We start from the raw sequence: 24,840 nt of genomic DNA on the forward strand, positions 1-24,840 counted from the left end.
TTCTGCCCTTGAACTTTCTTACTGTGCATTTAATTTCTGAGCCTCCAAACACTCAGTTTGCAGCCACTAATCCCTGGATGCACCAGATGCTCCTTATTCCCATCAGTCCAGTCCTCACAGCATATAAATTTCTCTGTTTCTGGACATGTCTGGAGCTGCCTAAGTCTCAACAGTGATGATCAGTGAGGAGCTTACTCAACTCTAAACCCTGTTGGGATTCACCAGCTGAGCATGTCCTTACCTGCTTAGCTTTGGGGATTGATCCAGTGGGTGTATTCAGAAGATGCCAACCTGTTCCTTGCACAAATGGCAGCAGCAGGCAGAAGTAACCTCTTGCCTGTTTAGTGGTTTGTCCCTCTCTCCTAACTTTCGGGAGGCCCTTGTTCAAATAACTCCATAAGGGGCTTGAACCTACACTTCCAATGTTATAGGAAAGGGCACTAATCCGTAGGTAGTCTGATACTCCTCACTGTTTCTCTCCCATTGAACTACCCCACGGTGTAAAGCAATGATTGCATAGTTCAGCAGTAAGTGCATTGCCCTGAAAGACCATGTTCTCCCCATTGATATGTTATGCAAAACAAAACAGCTTCCAGATGGGAAATCTTGAGACCACTACTAATGCCCCTGACTAAAAGACGCTGGTGGGACTTGAGAAAGCATTTCTGTGTCTCTTTTTGCTGTCTGTATGTGGCATGGCCTGTTCTGAGAGCACTGACTAGATCAAGGCCAATGAGTACAATGACTGGAGAAATACCAGCTTGTGGACACTGTATTTCTCAGTGTGACCAGGGTTTGGGTGACTGTGCGTTATCACTAGCAGAAGGACAGGTACTTGCAGAGTTAGCCAGACAGCTGTAAGTCCTAAGGGAAGAGCTGTGATTTAAGCACGATGCCTAAATGTCTTTGGCAGGAAAGGCAGTGTTGTTATTTCAAAGAGCCTCTGTGGGTTTGTACAACCCATGCTAGAGGAAAGTGGGTCTTCCGCTCACTATGGATGATCCACATGAAACAATAAGAAGCTATTACAAGATTCAGGTCATGGTGTTGTCTCTTAAGGTCCCGAGGGTCAAGACACTGTAAAATGTCTTCCCATCTCAGCATCATCTGCAGATGTAATTGGTATAGGCCTAAATTCTAATTCTTGGTTATTAATGACACTAATCCAAATCCATCCCTGTCATTTTCCACAAGTTAGTCTGCTCCAACATGGCAAAAACCAACAGCAGAATTGTTTGAACCACTCCTGATTTGGAAAAGAGACTCTAAGACACCTGTACTTACTCATGTGTCCAGAACCCTCTTTGGGGATGGATGCTCTTTTCCTCCTCTTTTCCTCGGTGGCTGTGGGACATGGGATCTCCCAGCTCCCCTTGGTGCCCTCCCGGCCACCCTGGCAGGGAATAGCCCTAAGCCCAAGAGGGACGTTGGGTTCCCGTCATCTTGCTGGGAAAAGGTCAGTCTCTGCCGGGATGACCGGACAGGAAAAGATCGGGAGGAGCAACAGGAAAGTGAGGGAAAGGGGGGGTGGAGAGGGGCTCAGCTTTTTCCCATCTTCTATCCTTCCTCTCCAGCAGCAGTGCTCCCACACGTGACGTGAATGTAGGGTGCGGCCAGAGATGCACAATCCTCTTTCCTTGCTCAAGGGATGTCACAGGAAGGTGAAACCTGATGAGATTAGATGAGGTACCTTGCTGCAACTGGCTGGCAGCTCCAAAAGACATCTGATGTAACTAAATCCTTGCAGTTCAGCGTAGGCAACAGCCGTGGGAGATAATAAAGATCTCACAGAGCGGGTGCATTTTCCTCCCCACGTTCTCCTTCGTTCCTGGCACACATTGATGCTGTGGACTGATTTTGCCAGGAATTGCTATCCTCACTAGCTCAGTCTCATCCCTGTAGTTCTCATATTTATTAAACGCTTCATCCGGGCTGTGGCTCAGAAAACTAAATTACTCCATGAGTAACTTCCAAAATGTTACTCCTTTGCTATGGACTTGGCTTCTTGGGATGGGATTTTCAGGTGTGTAATACAGTACCAAGTTTGAATGAAGCTTTTTTCACCTCTGGGGCAAGCATTATGGCTCTGTCCCCAGGGAACTCCTTAGTGTCCTTCTATTTCTACTCTCCAGGTTTCTCAGGAAGTCAAGCAAAATACAGCATGTTAGGACTGATGGGTATTTGCTTTCAAGGTTAGGTTTGGGGCAAGGTGGGAGACTGGGAAGAGATCAAGGCTCCTGCCACAGAGTATAATCTGGGCTTTTCAGAAACACAGGGATGCTTTTATTAACAGGAAAACACTTTTCTTCAAATCATTGTAGATCTTAATGTGGAATCTCTGTTCTCTTGTCTATTCCATCGTCTGACTGGCTTTGAGGTTTAGCAGCCCAAACCAACCTCGCATGTCTAAAGCTACCATAAAGAAAAGGGGAAGCCTCAACAGTCCCCAGTCCACACCTTGGTTGGTGCATGGGGTCAGGGAGCATCGTGGAGCCCACCAGGTGAGACAGCAGAGAGGGTGGGTGTCCTTCCCCAGGACAACTTGGTGCATGAAGCCCTGCAGGGTGCCTCCCTCCATGATGCCTGACATAGATGTTTGGTGAATCACGGGTCTGACGCATGGAGGCATGGCAAGGGAGAGACTGCAGCCCAGGACAGACAGACAAGTAAGAGCCAGACCTGGCTGCATCCCTTGCCTGCTCCTGAAGACAGACTCTTTAATAAGGGTGAGTCCTGCTGCCCAGTGACAATCACAAGAGCAGGGGTGGGTCCCTTGTACTTCAGTAAAGTTCCTGCTCTGGGTCATCTGGGGAAAAAATGGTGCTTGAAAGAGAAGTACAGAAATTTGAATGTTTAGCAACCAGCAAATTATTCTTCAAATGTTTTAGTGTACAACAAAGATTTTTGCATATTCCACACAGACTTACCCATGTCATTCATGAAGCTTAACGTGGAATTAGCTTTGAATGGTTGAGGTTGCTGTCATGGACAAGAGAGGCACTGCTTCAAGATAGCACTGCGGTGAGAAGTGAAGAGATGATGTTTGCATCTGAGTCCTAGAGCTCTAAGTCTTCTCCGTACCTCGGCACAAGGGATCAGGAGTGCCAGAACAGGAGCCAAGCTAGCCACTGTCCTAAGGCAGTCCTGCCACTTGGGACCATGGAGCACTCCCAGACCGGGGACCGGTGAAGGGGGAGGATTTCTGTACCGTAACAGACTAATTAGGCACCACGGCGAAGCATTTCCATCCGCTTAGGAAGCAGTGTCCTGACCTTGCTCCTACGCCCACTCCCTCTCTGTCACAGGACTGAAAGAGCCTCGCTCAGCTCTTTTAAAACTGGAAAAGGAACCCGAGCACCATCCTTTATGCAAGAGCTGAAAGGTTAATACATGTCACTTTTGTCGGCCAGGACTCTGCAATAGGCTAAGGAGGAGCCAGCCCTTTTTACTGAGGAAAAAGAAACACAAGCCTGCCACAGCCTGCCCTTTCAACCCTCACAGTTCAACCCCACTTTCACACTACAGGGCTTAGAATAAACATATCCTTCTCTGAGCAGGGCTGTGTCCTCTCAGTTGCAGCAAATGCGAAATGCAATTCATTGCAATGCAATGCGCTGTGCAGGTGGCTCTTAGGTAGGGAGTTTCCTGTGGATTGCAGGGATAAGCAAGCATCAAGCTCCCGAAATTAGAAAGGTCAGCAGGGATGGTTCTTGCTGGAGCTGCACAAACCCTGGTGCTCAGCTCAGAGGGCATGGAGTTAAAATTAGAAGGGGCTGCGGGGTTACAGAGATTGCTCCTTCAGCCTGAGATGGTGATGGGGTCTGTGGCTTAGAGGCATGAGAAAATAAACATCTCCAGCCTGGATATGTTCTAGAGGATCACAGAAAATACCACTCCTTCTGTCTCAGACACAAGGTTTGGGATATCAGGAATTCCTCCCTAAATAATCCCTCTCTTTCCTTGGCATATAGAGGACGTGTATACACCTAGTTGTCTACACTGAAATAATAGGGACCAAAATAATTACGGAATTCTCAGTCGAGTTGCTTCCTGGAAAGGCTATGTTGAGTGGACACAGCTCAGAAGATGTCTTGGTGTCTGGCACTTTTCTGGGATATAAAAGACTGAATAATTCAACATTCAGAAGCTCAGAATCTGAGGCCCCTTCTCTGCTGAGTATGTCCTGCATCTCTTTCTGACTCTGGGAATATTTATTCACCAAAAGGACAGCTCCAACAGAAGAGATGGAGAGAGATCCAACAGCCCCAAACAGCCCATTTGTTTCAGACCTTCTTAGAAACCTTTCCCCAGGTGTTTATCTTCCATCTACTCAAGGTATCTAACTTGGAGAAGGGCAAATTGCAGGGACTGACTACTGCCAAGGATGTAATGCATAGTCACACACAACACCCACTGCAACAGTTTACACCATTGCTGTGTATTCCTTATCCCATGTCCTAACCGCAGCCCACTCCTCCTGCACCCACCAGGACGTACCTCTCTGGAGGAGCAGTGGGAGTGATTGCTGCAGGAAAGCAGTGTTGCAGTTTTGGAGCAAAACACTGCAACTCCCACGTGTCTGATTTTGGAGCTTGATGTGCATGGATTTGAGTTTTTCCATCCCATTCCTAACCCCGTCTTAGGAGGAGTACTTATTCTTGCCAAGGAGCCACCAAGCCCTGCAGTGCAAGTTCTCCACCTTCCAGTTAAAGAAAAGATGGAGCTTGCAGGGCACATACACAGCCAGCTTGGAAACTCTCCCTGCCCCCCAGAACGAAGCCTACTGCAGGAGCCGGAGGTCCAGAAATAACAACAAACCACCCCTTCGTGTAAGGCAGATGGGATTTCAAGTGGCTGGAGCTAAATACAGTGCTAGGTCAGCAAGGACCCACCAGGAAAGGGGGATTATTGCTCTCCATTAGTGAGAAGAATGTCTGCTTGCACACATCTCTGAAGACCTCAGCTTTAGAAAGCACATTTCTTTTATTTCAGTGGTTTACACTTTCATCTCCACCATGCTCTTCATCATCTCTCACTGAATATTTCCTATTCAAAAAACAAACAAGCAAACAAAACCAACATACATCAAGAAGCAATTTGTCTGGCTGGTAAAAAACAACAATAACAACAACAACAACAAAAAACAAACAAAAAAAACGCCCAAAAGACAAACAGAAATGCACAGCAAAACATGCCGTACAGCTATGCACTGCCAAACGTGCCGTACAGCTGTGCAAGTCTTGCATTGCCTCTCCTCCCTCCTCCTCAGCTCTGCTGAAAGACAGCGGCTGTAATCCGCTCCAGGTGGTGACAAGCATTATCCTTCCAGCCAGTATAAACGTGACAGCTCTGGAGCTGGCTGGTAACACGTGTTCCTGTGCTGTAAGAGGGAGAGGGAAGCTGCAAGACCGAACACGCGTGTGAGTCACACCAGCCAAGGGGAAATGTAAAGCTTGGAAGCAGTGCAAGTGTGAGAGATGTAACTGCGAGGGATCCTTTTCAGCTGCGTGCTTCATTCGCGGATGCTCTGGGCGACGCTGGGAGAGACTGATGGAGGAAAGAAACACCTACTTCAGCAACATCTGTCTGCTGGATCGACGCCGTGACTGGTCCCCAGCCCCTCCGACCAGGGCTTTTTGTGAGCAGGCTGTATGGGTGCAGAGCCCACTCTGCCCCGACGAGGACAGGCATGTGTGTGAGTCACTGCCCAAACACAGACGGTGACAAACACAGACATGAGTGGGACAGGTCTCATGGCGGGGGGGGAACTCCGGTGATTTCAGTTTTCATGGTTTGATGATTGCATTTTTGTGTTTTATTTGATTTCTTTCTCCTTGCTGGTGCTGTGAGTGGGGAACTTACTGACTCAACACAGCTAGGGTGTGATGTTGACTATGCACAAGTGGCTTTAAAATGAACAAAGTCAACAGCTGGAGAAGTCCTGGGAAATGTTTGCCCTTTCATTAACCCGTTAAGTTCCAGCAGTGGCTTTTAGCAGTAGCAGAGAAGGGTGACCTTGGAGCCAACAAACACTTTTAAAACTTCCAAGGATGACTGGCTCGAGGTCTTGCCTGGCAGTCTGCAAGTTACCCCCAGAAGCTTTGTAAGATGCTTTTGGGTAGCTACGCTGGGATCAGCTCTTCCCACATGAGACATCTCCATCTGAGCAACTTGTCTAGATTCCCTGTGCACTCGGCAGAGAGAAACAGGCCTGCTGAGAGTGTAATTCATCTGCTCCTAATGTCGTTGTCTACAGCAGATGAATCACGCTCTTCTTTGCCTCTCTCTCCCTGCTGGTTATAATGGGAGTCTGGATGGCGGGCTCAGAGGGAGACATCTTCACCAGCAATGTTTAAAGCTAAGTTAACGTGTACCACTTCCAGTGTATGTCTCATGCCAAGATCAGAGCTATGACTCCCCGGCTCAGTGCCTTTCTGAATCCTGCAAGAACTGATGCATCAGAAAGCAGACGTTTCACTTTGCTCCCTATGAAACCAAAAGGCTTCTACACACGACTCTGTACCTGCCAGTCGCTGCTGACATGGAGAGACGCACGCTGCAGGGCCCCTGAGCAGCCACGCTGGGCCAGCCGTTCTCCTGCAGGGACTGACAAGCTTCAAATAACAAGCTTCCTTCGGTGGCAAACACGTTTTCCCTGGCATCTGGAATAGCTCCCTCGCAGGCACCAGTGAACAAAGATGCCACAGCCTTCACCCAACGTCCCCAGGCTGGGTTTTGAACCAAGCAGCCTTGTCAACTTCCAAGTTGCAGGAGTAGTCAGAGCTTGAATTCAACCATTTGCTCAAAGTGCCTGGGTCAGGATGCTACAGTCCATGGGCTTCACCTCTCCAGGTGACAGTCCTGTGTCACACTCTGAATAACTGCTGGGAGACCCTGTCTCTTCACATTGCCTGGAGAACCCAGGACAAAAAAACCTGATGCGTGTACCTGGAGTTAGTGGTATGAATCCAGGCCAGCAGTAAGTTTCCCCTTGGTGTCTTTCCCTTAATTATAAATCAACGGACGTACCTGTTATTTTTTGACATTTCTCATGCTGGACACCTTAAAAAGTGTTTTGGAATTGGTTTGTGGAAACCTTGGAAAAGTTTAATAGAAAGTCAGAATATTGATGTCATGGGACATTACTACAGAAGGGGAAAATTGCCCTGCAGCAGCACTGTTTCTGACCCAGACAGTAAATGCAAGAGGGATCACTGGTCCTGTGTGGGTGCTGTCTTTAACCACGAGCGTAGTCTAGACAAGGAGGATTCAGTAGGACTACCAAATCTTGAGAACAGTGGGTGCTTGAAGGCATTTGCAGTCAATCAGATCCAGCTCATAAAGGCAATGTTCACTTATGTCCAAAGCCCAGCACTGAGCTCATGCACAACAATTTCTGCTTGAACCTTCAAATAGCACCTTAAAGGGATCTTTAATGGTACAGAAGCTACAGGACTGGCCCTTAGAGCAGGCATGGTGTTCATCATGTACTCTGGATGTGGGAATTAACCTGTTAGTACAATACTGAAATACTAGAAAATGTCTAAGTATTGCTGTGTCAGAGGACAGTAAGTTTTCATTTTCCTGTTGTGCTGGTTTTGGCTGGGATAGAGTTAATTTTCTTCATAGTAGCTAGTACGGGGCTGTGTTTTGGATTTGTGCTGAAAACAGTGTTGATAACACAGGGATGTTTTCGTTCCTGCTGAGCAGTGCTTACACAGAGCCAAGGGCTGTTCTGCTTCTCACCCCACCCCACCAGCAAGTTGGGAGGGGACACGGCTGGGACAGCTGACCCCAGCTGACCCAAGGGAGATTCCAGACCATAGGACGTCATGTTCAACATATAAAGCTGGGGGAAAAAGAAGGAAGGAGGGGACGTTCGGAGCGATGGCGTTTGTCTTCCCAAGTCACCGTTATGTGTGGTGGAGCCCTGCTCTCCTGGGGATGGCTGAACACCTGCCTGCCCACGGGAAGTTGGGAATGAATTCCTTGGTTTGTTTTACTTGCGCACGCAGCTTTTGCTTTACCTATTAAACTGTCTTTATCTCAAACCATCAGTTTTCTCACTTTTACTCTTCCGATTCTCTCCCCCATCCCACTCTGGGCAAGTGAGCAAGTTGCTGCGTGGGGCTGAGTTGCCAGCTGGGGTTAAACCACAACACCTGCACTTCAAACCAAATTAGTTTTAACATTTAGTTTAAACCTTGTACTTCAGTTTCTTGAGGTAAGATTTGTTTACACAACTTTCAGGGTGGATTCAGGTTTTTAAAATCCATGACTAATGCAGTTTAAGATGCCCTAGAGCATCCCTGACATTTACAAGGAGGTTGTGATATGACTCTGGACCTACAGGAGACCTGTACCCCTTTACACCAACACTGGGACTGGTCTGGGACTTTAGACCAATACTGGATTCCCTAGGCCATCTCAACTAGCACTGAACATCTATGTTTAAACAACTACACAGACCCTAAGCTGTCTGAAAGCTAGTACTCTTAGTTATGGAAGTGTCTGCAGAAGAAGCGTGGAAAGGAGACTACCAGATGAAATGATATCAAACTTTGAGACAGTCAGGGTTCAACTGAGTTGCATCTAGAGAGAGGCATAGTTCCACCTGAGATGTCCTAGGAAACCCAAGACATCCACGTGAGGCTAACAGATAGGGTTATCCTTCTTTTTAGGAAGGCCCAGATCTTAACTTCTCTGTCTTGAGGACGGTGTGGTTGTCTTGGACTGCCTGGAGGATCTCATATGGCACTGTAAGCCTTTGTGAGGGCAGCTCAGCTGCGATCTAGCTCTCCATTGACTAGTCCACACAGACCCCTATTTCTCAGACACCTAAAATTAAGTATGCACCTCTGGAGCTAAACCCAATTCTTAATTTGAGTGAAATGAATCTTATTTCTGGAAATCAATTGGTTGGCTATGAGTTTCAGGAATTGATTCATAAAATGATAACAATCTTAATTATTTGGTTTTGATTATTGATTATTTCAACATTTCTGCATGCACCTTCACAAACCTGGCACAATACTACACACATACTTTTTGGCTGTACAATTTAAGGCATTTTGTTTTCACCCTCTCTTAGTTTTTCACTGTTTTATTCTCCCTGCAAATTATTGATAAAATGGGCTGTTTCCCAAAGAGGTATATACATGTATGCAGCTGAGGTATCGTCAAACTTCTGCTGGCATTAGTTGGGCATTGATTCAGGGAAAAAAAGATATAATCTGGTAGAAAACAGTTGTTAAATGAAGTTTGCAGTTCTATCATGGTTTGTAAAGTCCAGCCTCTCAAGTAAATGCTTGAGCCTCTTCCAGCTGTTTGCTGCAGCACAAATGCCCAAACCTTTTCCATGTTAAAGGTAAAATTAGTTTAAATTTTACTGGTTGTCTGCAAGGGCGAGGCACTGAGCAATTGCAAATCCTATTAGCTTTGGAACAGGGCCTCGTACAAAATTGTCTCAGGGATCCCATATGATTGTAAAGTGCTTAGATACAGTCATTTGCATAGTAAAGGTAATCACAAGGGATTGAACTTTACTCATTTCTAATTTGGTCAATATTGCATTCAACCACTTCTCAGATACCTGACAGGTGAATTGACTCATCTTATTTATCTACTGCTACATGATTACATACTACAGTGATGAACACAGTACAAACAGGTAGGTGGTCTGGAAAAGGAGAGATCTACTGGAATGACCTTTCTCGGTGTTGAGGATTTCCAGTGAAGTGAGGAATGATTTCAACCTCTACTAAAGAAAAATAGGGAAAGTGGGGAAAGACTTTGATAACTCAGATCTTTTCTGGGTACAGAGAAGATAGGGTAGGGTAGGGAAGAAATGAATATACATCTCTGTGGGCTCTGACCAGACTTTGGCAATTAATCCAGATTTTGTCATGTTTCTGTGGATTGGCAATCTTTCCAGGAAAATGGCATGCAACAGATGAAAGGCATCCTGAAGTCACTCAGAGATGATGCCCAGCAGAGCCACAGATCACTCAAGCAGCAAGCAGCATGGCTTAAGGAGTGGCAACAAGAAGGTATCACAAACAAAACAGCCTTCCCTTTCCCCAAACCACTTCTCTATTGAAACCACTAAGTTTTAATGAGTTTACTAGCCCTCTAGAAATGAGGGCAGGTAATTGCAACGTTACTTACAGGATTCAAGATCAAGTTTACCACATTTAACTCAGAAGAAAAGCCAATTATAATGGCTTAACTCACTGGAGATACTGTAATATGTAATGAAAATATACTTTTAAAAAAAAGAAAGAAAGGAAGAAAGAAAAAAGCAGTTTTTGATAAGCAGTTCTAGAAGTCCAGGTCATCCTGGCCAATCTCATCAGAGTCTTCTTTCTTTTTAGAAGCCTGAACTTCATCACTATGTTCAACCTCCTTTGGATTTACACCTTCAGCATCTGCCTGGTCCTCATCTCCTGAAGGATCAGTGCATGAAGATTCTTTGTCCTCTTCTTCTTCCTCACAGTCAGGATACATCTGTGAGGGTTTGCTGCTCTCATCACTTTGAACCTCTCCATTGGGATGGCTGCTCATGGGGTTATTGTCATCTTTGCATTCCTCTTCACCTTCATCTTCAGACCCCTTCTGGGACTGCTGTGAGAAGTTTCCTACAGAAGAATAACAAGAAAAGACAGCTGCTTTGTTCAGACTCTTTAGCCTTTTCCTGTTTTGTTTGCCTTTGGCCCTTGAGGGTCTCTCAGAAACCTTGTTGTTGCCTTTGTCTTCATACTTTTCATGTGCCTTGTCAGGGTCATCACTGGTCGGTTTCTCATCATTCTCATCATATTTATCACCTCCTTCAGTGTCGTTTTCCTCCCCAGCTGAACATGCCTCATCTTCTGACTCTGGATTTGCATCTTCCACTGCCTCAGCTTCATCCTGCTCAGCTTCTTCAGTTCCTTCTGCAGCATCTCCTTCAGGATTGTTGTCAGTTCCAGAGCCGTCAGCATCTCCTCTGCATTCCGATGTCTCTTCCTCATCATCAGCCCCAATGTCCTCATCCTCTGGCTCCTCTGTTTCTTCAGCTTCATTGTCAGCTTCATCTTCAGCTTTGGACTTCTCTTCAGCTTCCTGCTCTTCCCTTTGAGTTTCTTCTTGCTCTTCCTCTTTCCCGTTTGCTTCCTCCTCTGCCTTTGTTTCTTCCTCCTCTTTTGCTGCCTCTTTTTCTTCTTTTGTTTCTTCCTCCTTCTCTTCTGGGTTTTCTTCCTCTTCTTCCACTTCCTGCTCCTCTTGTTTTTCTTCTTTATCATCTTCTTTTGCTTCCTCATCCTCATTTGTTGCTTCTTCTCCTTCTTCCACTTCCTCCTCCTCTTTTGTTTCTTCCTCTTCCTCCTTCACTTCCTCCTCCTCTTTTGTTTCTTCCTCTTCCTCCTTCACGTCCTCCTCCTCCTCTTTTGTTTCTTCCTCTTCCTCCTTCACTTCCTCCTCCTCCTCTTTTGTTTCTTCCTCTTCCTCCTTCACTTCCTCCTCCTCCTCCTCCTTCACGTCCTCCTCCTCCTCTTTTGTTTCTTCCTCTTCCTCCTTCACTTCCTCCTCCTCCTCTTTTGTTTCTTCCTCTTCCTCCTTCACTTCCTCCTCCTCCTCTTTTGTTTCTTCCTCTTCCTCCTTCACTTCCTCCTCCTCCTCCTTCGTTTCTTCCTCCTCCTCCTTCACATCCTCCTCCTCCTCTTTTGTTCCTTCCTCCTCCTCCTTCGTTTCTTCCTCCTCCTCCTTCACTTCCTCCTCCTCCTCTTTTGTTTCTTCCTCTTCCTCCTTCACTTCCTCCTCCTCCTCTTTTGTTTCTTCCTCTTCCTCCTTCACTTCCTCTTCCTCCTCTTTTGCTTCTTCCTCCTCTTTCATGTCTTCCTCTTCCTCTTTTGTTTCTTCTTCCTTCTCATTCACTTCCTCCTCTTCCTCCTTAGTTTCTCCTTCCTCCTCATCTTTTGTTTCTTCCTCCTCCTCCTTCACTCCCTCCTCCTCCTCCTGCTCTTCCTCCTCTTTTATTTCCTCTTCCTCCTTTGTCTCCTCTGCTGCTTCCTCTTTTACTTCCTCATCTTCTTTCTCTGTTGTTTCTCCCTCCTCTTCCTCTTTTGTTTCCTCCTCTTCTTCTGCCTTCATTATTTCTTCTTCCTCTTTCTCTTCCTCCTCCTCTTTTGCTTCCTCTTCTTCTTCTCTCTCTTTTGTTTCTTCCCCCACTTCTTCTGCTTCTTCCTTTTCTTCTTCTTTGGTTTCTTCATCTTTTACCTCATCCTCCATCTCACAGTTTTGACTCTCTGATATTTCAGATCCTTCTCCATCTCTGTTCAACGTTGAGCTGTCCACTTCGTTTAATTCTGGCTCCTTTTCTTCATTGCCCTCCACTTCCGTTTCACTTGGCTGGGGTTCACCCTCATCGTTCTCCTCATTTGGAATTGTTTTGATGTCCTGGGCTGCTTCTGAGGCACAGGCTTCCTCATCATCATTCTTCTTCAACCTCAGGATTTGCTGTAAATCAAATGCCTTCATGACTGGGGCATTGGTGGCCACCACTGGCTTTCTTGCAGGCTTGGAAGCCATTTTTTTCCTCACACAGGAGTCACATGGGCAGTATTCCTCCTCACTTGTTTGTTCATTAAGACTGGCCTCAAAAGCTGCACTAAATGCTGTATCTTCATTTACATCAAATGATAAGTCTGATGTGTCCTCTAGCCCAGTCTGGGTTCCATTCTTGTCACTGATGAGTGACTTTTTATGCATAGTTTGCAACCGCCGTCTCCTCTGCTCAGTTTGGAGTGTTGACTCACGCTTGAGTGGTTCATCCGGAGGTCTTGGCATCTTCTTCCCTGCTCTGCTTTTGATCTTCCTCATCTCCTTATCTATGCTTCTTTGTATCCTTTTACTCACTTCTTCCTTCAGCTCCAGTATCATTTCATCCATCTGCTGGTTGTTCTGCAGGTTCCACCTGACTTTTAACTCATTCATGGCTCTGACATAGTGGGTCATGAACTCTTTCTCAATTTTCTTGAGCAGTCTCAGGACCCAAATTGGGTCCGGATCCACTGAATTTTGCTGGACAAAGGATGCACCCATAGTGGTGGCCATATTGACTTTGGGCTCTGGGTCATTTGGAGACTCTTTTCCAAGCTGCTCTTCCAAATCAGCTTTCAGCTCTGTTCCACAATCAGCATCATTGACATTTGTATCATCATTAGTGGGTAGCTGATCAGCTTCCTCTTCAAGATTTTCTTTTGGGAGTTCATCATTCACAGCTTCATCTTCTTGTTCTCCATTTTCAGTTAATTTGCTGTTTTCTTTGTTTTCATTTTCTCCCCCTTCCTCCTGACCATTTTCACAGTTACTGCACTGATCCTCCTTATTCTCTTCTGCCTCCTGAATTAGAGAGTCCTCTTTAGTAGACTGTGCTTTTGCCTCTCCTTTTGATTTGGAGCAGGCTGTTGAAGGTCGGGATGACTGCTCTTCCTCTTTACTTTGCTCCTCACCCTCAGTCAGTTCAGTGCCAGTCTCTACATTTTCCAAGTGTCCAGCTGATTTGAGTTCAGCAGTTTTCTGTGCCGCTAAGGTGCAGTCCCTGGCACCAGCTGTGCTCTCTTCTGAGCCACCAGAACCACTGCCAACATCAACCCCAGAGGAGGACATGGGGGTGAAGTCACAATCTACAGATTTGGGAGCTTTAAACCCAGAGGCTGTCTTTGGCTGCTCACTTGCCTCTTGACCTGAACTTGGACCACTTTTTTCAGCTGTGCATCCAAACCACAGGGCTTGAAAAATGTTTAGCAGCTCCATATACCTTGGCTTATTCAAACATTTTGATTTATCTGATGGATCTTCTGACTCTTCATCAAGGAGTTGGAGACTCGCAAGACAAGTAATCAAAATGTTGGCAGAGTTACTCAGTTTTCTCCCCATAGTGGGGGACACTTCAGGCAAACTGTTTGATCGGTCAAATTTTGTTTCATGTTTTGAACTGAGCAAGGCCTTCATGATCTGGACTGAAGTCTGGACAGAGGTTGGCAGGTCTCTTCTGTTGTTATTTTGGCTGGATGTAACTGACTGGCTGCATTCTGCCTGGTCAGCTTTGGCAGCTTCGGCAGCTTCAGCAGCTTCGGACACAACCTCAGAGATTTGTTCCTGATTCACACACTCTTCAGTCTCTTCATTAATAGCAGTGCCTTCTGCTGTCTCTTTTTCCACTTCATCGTTTGCTTCATTTTCAGCCTCCTCTACATTCTTTTTCTCAGCGTTTTCATCCTCTGAGGTTTCCTTGGCATTTGGACAGTATGATACCTCAGTGGTTGCCTCTATACATTCCTCTTCTGCATCATCCTCCATTTCATATTTCATAAGCAATGTTTCTGAAGGGATTTTACTTAGCCATTCTTGCACAACTTCTTCTGGAGTTGTATTTGGTAGAGTAGATGGCATTAAATCACTCCCTTCCTCTTGCATACCTGTGCTTTCTAACTCTTCCTCCACTTTTCTGTTGCAAGAATCATCAGTCTCTTTATTCTTCTGATCATTTATTTCAGTTGCAGCTGATTTAGACCCATAGGAAGTTGCTTTGGAGGAATCTACGATTTCTTTCTGCTCTTTTCCTGTGGTCAGCACTGACTCAGTACCTATGCTGCTAAGGGAAGAGTTCTTCAACATGGTTGAATGTATTTTTTTGCTGTTTGGCTTCCCTTTTGGTGGGGCAGGACAATGCATACTACATACTGACAAAGTCTCGGACAGTGATGCTTGGCTGGAGTTTGACATCCTCACATGGAGATTTCTAGTTTTTACCTGCCTTGATTTTGAAGACTGAGATATGTTTGATTGTAAACACCTATCATCACTTTCCTGGGATACCTGTGTCAACAAGCATTTATCTTCTACTTCTGACTTTGAAGAGACTCTTGAAGAGACACTTGCAGGGTTTCCATTCCTAATCCCAGTCTCAGTTGAGTGGTCACCTTTTGAACATATACTTTCACTCATACTTCCCTGTCTTGAAGATGGGGCCTCTGAATTAATCTTGGAATGACCCTCTCCAGCTTTTCCTTTAGGGCTTGAAACACTTGAGCAGAGGGATGATGGCTTACTATTTTCTTCTCTATGGCTTCTCTTCTTTGAGCCTTTTGAGGATTCACTGTAGCCATTGGTGGTACTTTTCAAGCTTTTCTCCTCAGTAAAACCTGTAATCACCTGTGCTTCACTAGTAGATGAAATGTTTGAGTGAAAAGATCCTGAGTTATGAGACATGGGGCGTCCAATAGATTTTTTCTTGATTTCACATGAGCTTTTGGAGTAATTAGATGCCCTGCTGCATGATCTCAGATCATCTGCATGTAGGGAATTCTTCTTTTTATTCCGAGCGGATTCAAGTGAAGACACAGATATTTCAGACCGTGCATCCAAATGAATATGGCTGTGTTTGCTCTTTTTGGATCCTCTGGAAGAGCAAGAGGCATTGCACAGAATCTCATCACTGTCACTTCTCTTGCTGTTCCTGTCACTAGCTCTGGAATGGGGGGTACCTTGTGTAGAGCATCGTTCACTTTCACTGCTCTCATCTCTAATTGATCGGCTGGGCTTTGTTTTTGCTGACACTGAGCTGACTTCATTGATTTCATCTTGTTCTGCTTCGACCTCTTCAGCCTCTTTCTTAGGGCAGGACTCACTGGAGAAGGAGGAGACCACTACGTTGTCATCAGAGTGGTCATTCTGTTCACTCTTTGCTGTTGGCGTGGTACAGTTACTAGACTTGCTGTGCTCACTGTTGGCAGAAGTGGAGCACCTAGTGTTATCTTCTTGATTTGCCTTCTGAAGACTTGAGGAGGACATGCTCCTACCTGTGCTACTTGTTTCCTCACATACGTTCTTCTTGCTCTGTCTGGACTGCAGAGATGACCTTGATGAGACACTCCCAACTCTGCTGCTTTCAATCTCTTCTGCATCATTCTTTAAGCACTTCACAGAGGAAACTTCAAAACAATTTTCATCTTCATTTTGTGAATTGGTTTTGCTGGCCTCATGGTCTTCATGGGCATCTTGCGTATCCAGGTTGTTTTCACAGCTTGAATGTGACATTAAACCCAAGGACGAAGGTCTCTGACTATTGCTCGTGCTTGTCCGAGTGTATTCTTGCTGGTCTTCTCCATTGGAAACACCTGTAGACAAATCACTTCGACACATACACTTTTTAATGGATCTATATGCCACTCTGTTCTCTATAGTCTCTGAGTAGGATGAGGACTCTTGCACAATGTGCTCAGAGAACTCCTCACTGGATGTGGTGTGGAGGCTATCCACAGAAGCCATCTTTTTGTGGACTACTCTCCTCCGGGAAGATGTGCTGGAGCATGACGACCGTGTGTGCCAGGTGCTTCGTACACTGGGCTCTTCCCTCTGGGATGTGTGCATGGGGTTTTTCCAAATGTCATAGTCCTGGTGTTTCTTTCCACAGCTATGACAATGAGCCTCGTCACATTCTGATTCCTCAAGTTTTGACATGTAAGAATCAATATCGCAGGGATATAATGACTCATCTGCCTCTGAGCTGGCTTCTGGGTTCATTTTCTGTATGGGGTCTACTCCGCTGTCCTCCTCTACACCTGACTCTTCACAAGGCAACTGGTTCATCAGATTGGACTTTTTGATCTGGGTGGACCACTGCAAAGTCTCATCATTCAGCAAGCGGAAGCGGACTTTCATCTCAACGGATAGGCTACCATCCTTGTTCACATGTACCCGTTTTTCTATGTCGTCATTGACCAAGGAATGGACCAGGTCCCCAGGTTTTGAATGTGAGAAACTGTTTGAGAAAGATGCACCGTTATCCGGTGAGGCAAGGAGACCATTAGGATACGACTTTTCTGATGATAAAGAAAATCTCATTGACCGATTGCTTGATGCTGACCGTGGATGGATAACACTTTTTTTGGCTTTCAGTCCAAAGTTCACTGGAGTTTGAAATAAGTAAAGAAAAGAAAGATGGAGAGAAATGTTAACTCATATAAAGATGACACAAAATATATAGGTCAAACCCTGAAACTAGTGAATACTGATATTATTCCATTAAAGCTAAGCCTATGCCAGTTTACATAATTTGAAAATTTGGCTTTGGCTAAGTGATGACCATAAATATTAAGTTTGAATTAATAATCTGTATTAAAATCTTCTATACATTAACTTTATTTTTTTTTTAATCTAAATTGAAACACAAACACTTTTTTTTGTCATATTGAGTGCACGTCAGGAAGAAAAAGAAATATATATACAGAGCAATTTAGTCTCAGAGTTTCTGTATTTTATCATGCTGCAAATATCCCTTTATTTAACTGTGCGAGTTTTCATCCTTCCTATTCAGTCGGGGAAAAATACATGGAGAAGTGACCCTCTTCCTTAGCTAGAGGTCAAGTGTCACACATTTATTGTGCATCATCCACCTCTTCACTCACATGCTGGGAAACACAGATGTGGCCGTGTAGACCAGAGCAGCACTCAGTCCCTGCAGGGATGCGGCACTATGAATAATTATAACGCTTATTAAAACATAAAGAATAAATGGAAAAGGAATTGTAAGCTGGTGATACTTACAAAAAGAAATAGTGGTAATTATGGAAGAATCAGTAATAGTACGGGAATCTTAAGAATTGTAATCCAAAGCACATCTCTATGGATCAGTGCAGTGATCTGCATAGATTTATTCAAGTCCTTGACCCTTCATTTCAAGTAGAGTACATTGCTATCATGCAGTTTTGCAAGATACACACCTATCTCATTTCTAATACAGATTTGTTCAAAGTTTACTTTTATATATCTAGACAACCATATGCCTCTGTGGGCACATGGATATGCAGCTGAATGGAGGGCATTTTAGGCAGGTAGTGTTGAACAGGGAGCACACCAACCAAGATCAATAACACATGAAATATAGCTCTTATCTAACCATCCTTATGCATTTGAACTGATGTATTTGCTCAGTCTCCTGATGGACAAAGCTTCAGATTATTCCCACTGCTCCCTCCAATTTTTTATGTCTCAGGGAGTGAGTGTGGCATGCCTCTGTCCTTAAGTTTCTACAACTAGTTGTCAACATATGAGTGAATCTTTCCCGGGTCCTGGTATTGACAATGGTGAGAAACAGGTGCTCCTCCAGAGCACACTTCATTTCACGCTGAAACAAATCCCTAATACAGGTGAGATGAATTGCCCTTTGGACGTGGGAAGTTTCTTTTCATAGGCTACTGACGGTGGCTGGTTTAATTACCTGTGACCTCAGATAACTCATGATGAAGTGCCTAAGAAATATCATCCTGAATAACCTATAACATACTCCTTCCTGAACATAACCTTTCCATAAAAACATGCTTTGTTCCCAAAAGGCTACACTGCAGCTGTAACCAGCAGGAGCAACTGAATCTCCTGCTGACAAAACCAGGGCATCTTCTGGTCCTGGTGCAGGCAAATGCAGAAGTGCAGGCATTATATGACATAAAGACAAGGCGATAGAGGATTCGTGGGAAATCTCAAGGGTTTGGGGAGCCTCAGAGGCAGACACAGGAAAGGAGGGAGTTCTGGAAGGAAAAGGAGACACAGAGATATGAAAGAGGAAGGGAAGTCAGCCAGACACGGGGAGCATGTAAAAGAAAGACTGGAGGGTGTAGGGAGGAAATCCTAGAAGGAAACCAGAGAAAAAGAAGGGGAGGATGGAAAGGCCTGGGAGGCAGAGAGAGGGAAGTACATTTTCCACGTGAAATCTGCGCATTGGGGCCATACAATAGGTGCCTGTAATCTCCATGTTGTGGGACACAGGCCTGGAGAGGACGGTGCAATATGCGCCGGAGTTTTTCTTACTTTCATTGTTTTCATCGACATTGTTGCCATTGGAACGGGGAGCCAGGTTGGGCAGCTTCTCCACCGAGTGTTTCCTCAAATTCTCCATTGAGACAGGTTTAAATGGCTCCCGGCCGACACACACCAGCACGCTGGGACAGTGAAGCAGAGCCTGCATGCTGTCGATCTAGAAAGAGAAGAGCAAGTGGGTCACCGTAGGCCAATAGAGCAGAACTACTTGTTGCCTTCCAGGTCCAGAATCACAGGACATTTAGATGTCACCTAAAATAAAATAAACATGGTTCTGGAGAACTTCAGGGTCTACCAGGGCCTGTTGGTAGACTCTGTTGCAGTACTCTTCCACTGAAAGAGAGACTCTGCTATGTTTTAATCAGATCTCCTAAGATAAGGAAGGGATGGGAGAGATTGCCTAAGGGAGAAGATATCTCATTTATTACAAGGTTTTACATCTTCTGGGAAAGATTTAGGCATAATCAATGTGGTAGTGAGGAAGGGGGTGGAACCAAAGGCTTCTCAGTTTCCCTTACAGAGAATTATACTCTTCAAGTCTTCTAATTCCTGCATGGGACAGCAATACTCCCTGGTAAATGCTACATTCTAGGTTGACCATTAGTTCTCTTACTTCCTCTGCTCAGGAAAAGACAAGAACTGTGACTTCCCCTAATATTACCTCAAATACTCTCTCAAATATTACCTCAAGTATTGCCTCAATGAGGGACAATGTGGGACATTGTCCCTCAGCGTGGGAAGTGCCTGTGAAGGACTCTCTGTTCCTCCACAAGAACCCAGGCTTACACACTGCCTCTTCATCTTCACCTCATGACCTGTGTCTCGATTACTCACCAAGTCCTTCATGTCAGCCGCAGCTAGGAACAGGGAGCAGGGCTAGACACGGCAGAAAGTCACTTTTACCCAAATACAATGTTTACCTAGCATCTAAAGGAGCAGGAATCAGTCCTGTGATGAGCACTGGCTAGACGAAGCCTGGACCCTCTTTCATCTTGCTTCTGCAATCCCTTATTTGTAAGACTGAAGTTAAGCTCCCAGGTAAACCACTCGTTGGCTTCTAAAAGGATGAGAGGGCTCTCTTGCTGTTTGAAAGGTCTTTAGAGTGGCCAACATCTGGCAGCTTTGTGCTGTCAGGGGTCTCCACAATCCAGCTAGGATGTTCCTTCCTCCTTAGACTGCTATATCAGGAGAACATCTCTAGAGCATACAGGGTCTCACCATTAAGAAGTGACCATGCAATGGGCTACCGAGATGTTAGCTAGCACCGGTGGTGGGCTGAACACTATCTTGCTCATAAGATGCACCCTGACCTCACTGTGTCACTTAATCATCAGCCCATTAACTAGCAGCCGAGTATGGAAGAGAACAAATCTTGGAGGAGCTGTGATGACAATTCTGCAGTTGTCACACGTGCCTGGCATAACAGAGCATGAAGGGTGGACCTCATTCTCTAAATGTTGCTGTAGCATCAGAATGAAGAATCAGGCCCCCTTTGGAGCCCAAGCCCTGAGTTTGTGAAATGCCTCCGGGGTTTTCGGAGATTAGTTAGTACCACCAGGGCTTTGAGAGGTACTGAGATAATAGTGCTGGATCTTGTGCAAATAAAAGGAGGGTGAATATGTGGAGGGTGAAAGAACAAGACAGAAAGAATCACACTCAAGGTCCAGTTAAACACTTGCGGTAATTTTTCTTACAGTAAAGCATATGGCATCAACTTTTTAGTGGGCATACACTAAAATCCCATCGTCTTCCCATTTTTTTTAATTTACTGTTTGCACTGTTTGTACAACAGTTAGAAGCTGAGGCCCATTGCATTTGGTGCTATAAAAACCCACAGTAAGTGAGGCTCTGCTCTCTAAAGCTTACATTAAGCACCACTGTGTGTAAAGCAACAAAAGTCCTGAGTCTATGTGATAAGCACCATGAAACAGAAACAGAAAATAACCCACAAATCTCAGTCTGTCTATCCCTACTGCTTGTCATTTGTCAATAAATCCACTTTTGGTCCATATATTTGTAAAGGAAACATCTTTCTAGCTCACTCAAAAAGTTTATAGAAAACCTATAATTTAATAAATGACAATATTTTGAGAAGGGTTTTGCCACCTGTATATTTCTTTTCCTTCTTTACTTGCCTGGTCTTTTTTCTTTTGTTTGTTATTCCTTTAGTGAGATCTTTCGCTGTGTCCTTATACAAGTAGAAAAAAGATGAGGGTAAAAAAGGAGAAAGAGAAAATGAAAAAGAGGGAGAGAAGTAAGAAAAATAGATGTGAAATCCCTCCTGATCTTAATGTAAAACAACCTGACTTTAAAAACCCACTAAGTGTAGGGACTATCCCTATTTGCAAGGGACATGTTTTCAGTGAAAGCTATTTTTTGCCCAGGACATTTTCTCACATGGTACTGTGTCTGTATATAGATACTTCAATCACACTCATCACCGGTGCGTTGTGTCTGCAGAAAATAGATGGTGCCAATGACACAGCTTCAGGAATCGATGGAGCTGAGCCAGATGAGTTATTGAATTTATATATGCTCCACAAACCAAATACTTTCATATGGAATATACTTGTGTTATGTGATTTAAAATAAAGGGTCTGTCATGTAGTATTTCTGGCATCATCAGCTCTTTAGCAGTGTTTATACCTATAACATAGCCTTTATTCCTAATAAATTGCAAGCTTAATATCTTTGAATTATAATTGTAGAAATTCATCTATATTTGGGAAATCAGCACTTCATAACGCTTCATTGTAAAAACATTTTGGCAGTTGTAAATACAACTGAATGTTTCCTAAGTGTTAAATAAACGATTTTTTTCTCACATTGATTTGGTTTAATGCAACGTTCATTCTGTCAGGGCAGTACGGTGGAGCTGGGATAATAGTTCATCTCATTTTGCTCAGCACAGAGCTTTCCCACACTGCTGCATGAATCCCATCCTCTCAACAACACGTCGTTGCCTGGGCTATACAGAGGACATCTGTCTTCAGGGCAATCAATATGGCATTTCTTACTAGCGCTAAATTATCTCTAAACAGTATGTCCCCTCTTAGGTGTTTAGCAACTTGCAGCTCACCCAGCATGTCCCAGGATGTGATCCATGCATTGCTTCTCAGATTTGCTTCTTCTTAAGGAATATATAAAAATTATTTCTAATGAGAAGGGATCAGATCCTGAACCTGCAGCCGGGCCAGTGTCTACTGTTGCTCCTGAATGCGCTGAGAGAAATATTGGCCCCATTTCAACCAGTGGCAGAATTTCCCCTGGCTTTTCTGGAATCTGCATCACACTGGTAACAACTAGGAAACAACACAAAACCCGGGAGCTTTCTTTTGCTAACCTGCGAGAGAAGTGATCCTGTTCTTCTGCTTAGACATAACAACCACCAGACAAAGAGTTATTACAGCTTGTGAAATTGTATTTTCCATGCACCTTCTGCATTGATTTTTCATGCCGGGGGAGGAAACAGGACATCAAACAGAAAATTGGTAAAGTGGTTTGAGAGATAAGATTGCAAGATTTGGCAGTAACACCATGGCAAAAAGCAGACACAGTAGCTATTCATATTTCAGAAGCACGTGAGCCCCAGAGAAAGAGATGAAATATTAGATCTGATTAAATGATGAGAAAATAACCTGATGTTGAATTGCTGTTCAGGATAGGTAAAAGGAGGGAATCTTCTTGCAGAGATGACAGTGTGAATTCCAGCGTATGGGATGTTGTTCAAGGCTGAGATGTGCCTCCCCAAGCATGATCCTAGTCTAACTCTCAGGAGTTATCTTACTCTAAAGTGGCTTGCTCTGGGACCTAGGCTTTCATAAGCAATGCTTTTATAAGCAACTTCTATAAAGGAACATACTGTCATCATGTCTCTTAGGTAAGTTCTGGAAAACAAGGAACAGGCATCCTTCTCTAAATGTTGAAATCAACGGACACAAAGATAATAGCTAGATTTGGCCTCAGATTTTGGACATTTAAAAGTTAGGTGTGTAGGACTGAGCTAGCTAACCAACCTTTAGTACTAGTAGTAGGACTACCAACATGTAGTCCATGTAGAAAGGGCAATTCCTGTATCCTGCATTGGACATCTCTTCTGTTGTGAGACAAATCATGCTCTGGAAATGCCTTTCTCCCTTGGTATACAGCACCTTGGAATGATTAGGAGAGATGTAGACAGCTAAGCTAAGGCAGATTAACTCCAGCCAACGTGACCATTCAACAGTTACCAGGAAGCATCATCTGAGCTGAATATTGAATATCAGCTCCAGGGTCCCTGGCCTGTTCTCCTTCTTGAAGGCCATATTATTTCAATGAGTTGCTGCTCTTAATTACTATTTTAGGAATACAGTCATAATTAACTTCAGCTGTATAATATCGAATGTGGCATAATCCTAACATAAGTAAGATCAGTAATAGAACATGCTGGGACAAACCTTATAGGTCTGTCCTGAAGCAGGGAGACTATCACTGCAGTAAATATTAAATTATTTAAAAGGATCATTTAAATTTCTTGCAGTTGGTGAAACCCCAGGACTTTAGAGACTGTTGTTGTCTGACCTTTACTGTATTGGATTATTTTTTTATTTATTTATAAATTCCATTAAAACAGAAGAAAACCATTTTTTTCCACTGCGAGAGTGGCCAAACACTGGAACAGGTTGCTCAGATATGTTGTGAAGTCTCCATCCTTGGAGATATTCAAAAGCCAGCTGGACACCGGAACAATCTGAACCTAGCTGGACACCTGGACAACCTGCTCTAGTTGACTGTGCTTTGAAAAGGGGGGTTGGATGAGATTATCTCCAGAGGTCTCTTCCAACCTCAGTAATAATGTGATTCTGTGATTTTTTTTGTAGGAGAGGTAGTTGTTATTGTCATATAGACCTCAGCCTGAGGAAAAGTGTGGTGGAACTGAAAGAGTAGAAGGTAGATGTTCTTAGCTGCCTTAGCTGTTACTGGAGAAAAATATATATCATTAGGGTGGGATGTGTTTCATTTTAAAGCAGCAATAAAACCTTAGATAGTTGGTGCTTTCTTTTTTTTTGTGTGTGTGTGGGCAAGATCAGAAGATGCCCCAGTGAAATAAAATGGTGGCTATTGGTTGGTCAGCACAGATTTTTTCCGACATTTAAGTTTTCTTTGTTTGCTCAGAGATGCCATTTATCTCTTCCGAGCAGTAGCCTGTAAGGAAATCCTTCTGGTAAACAGATTCCTCTCCTCCCTCAGGCTGCCACAGCAAGATTTTTGAGTACCCACGCCAGGATACCATATTACAAGAAAACAGTATTACATCCCAGTCCAATTTAGCCATAAAAACCAAAGGCAACTGATTGTGAATACTTAAAATCTGGTGATCACCTCAAGGAGTTGTGATGGAGAAAGGAATGCCCTGCCCTATTGTTTCTCCATTAACTCATCACACCTGATTGTAAGTCATCTTTTACAGTCTAGGCTTCTTGCGCATTGGTGGAGAGCAATCGATATTTCTGGGGGACAGGTCGTTTCGCCCCAGGAAAGCCAGCTGATACAGGTGGTACATCCCCCACTGGACATGCCTGCCTCTTTCACTGTCTAGAGAGAAAGTCAATCATCTCAATGCAGTTGTCTAAATGTAGATAACTAGAGCAATTTGAGATGTTCTAGAGTATCTAATATGCGCCTGAGGATGGCAGACAGGATACAAGTTAAATATGAGACCTGTGCCCTACCAGACTACCACCTGAAAGCTAAGCAGGAAACATCTAGCATATTCATATAGAGACAGTTAGAAAATGAAGTGTCTTCATTTGCAAGCTGAATCCCAAAACATGGTAACTTCCAAGAATATTTTAATCCATGATAAGTGAACAGTCAGGAGTAAAATGGAAGAAAATGAATGGCTGATGATAAAGGTCTTTGATGGGTTAGGAAGGAGTTCCTATGCATAACTCAGGCCCCATTCAAGCCCTCTTTTGAGTTCCCTCAATGTAATTACCCTGTCAT

The 24,840-nt window shown here is 44.3% G+C and overlaps 1 protein-coding gene across 12 annotated transcripts in view; it reads right to left on the bottom strand.

The window, feature by feature from the left end:
* Positions 1 to 8,967: 8,967 nt before the first annotated feature.
* RP1L1 (RP1 like 1) overlaps positions 8,968 to 24,840 on the bottom strand; it is a 46,579-nt gene continuing 30,706 nt past the window's right edge. For 7 of the 12 annotated variants that reach the window (XM_069805535.1, XM_069805537.1, XM_069805534.1 and 4 more), the window contains 2 exons: positions 18,847 to 19,012; positions 8,968 to 16,949 (listed from right to left, as the gene is read on the bottom strand). In XM_069805535.1, coding sequence (XP_069661636.1) covers positions 10,321 to 16,949; positions 18,847 to 19,012 — 6,795 coding nt within the window. In that variant the 3' untranslated portion in view covers positions 8,968 to 10,320. The remainder of the gene's footprint in view (positions 16,950 to 18,846; positions 19,013 to 24,840) is intronic. The other 5 variants (XM_069805544.1, XM_069805543.1, XM_069805541.1 and 2 more) reach the window with 5 other exon arrangements.

This window comes from Haliaeetus albicilla, chromosome 18 (assembly GCF_947461875.1).
Source record: "Haliaeetus albicilla chromosome 18, bHalAlb1.1, whole genome shotgun sequence".
In the NCBI taxonomy this organism is placed as follows: Eukaryota; Metazoa; Chordata; class Aves; order Accipitriformes; family Accipitridae; genus Haliaeetus; species Haliaeetus albicilla.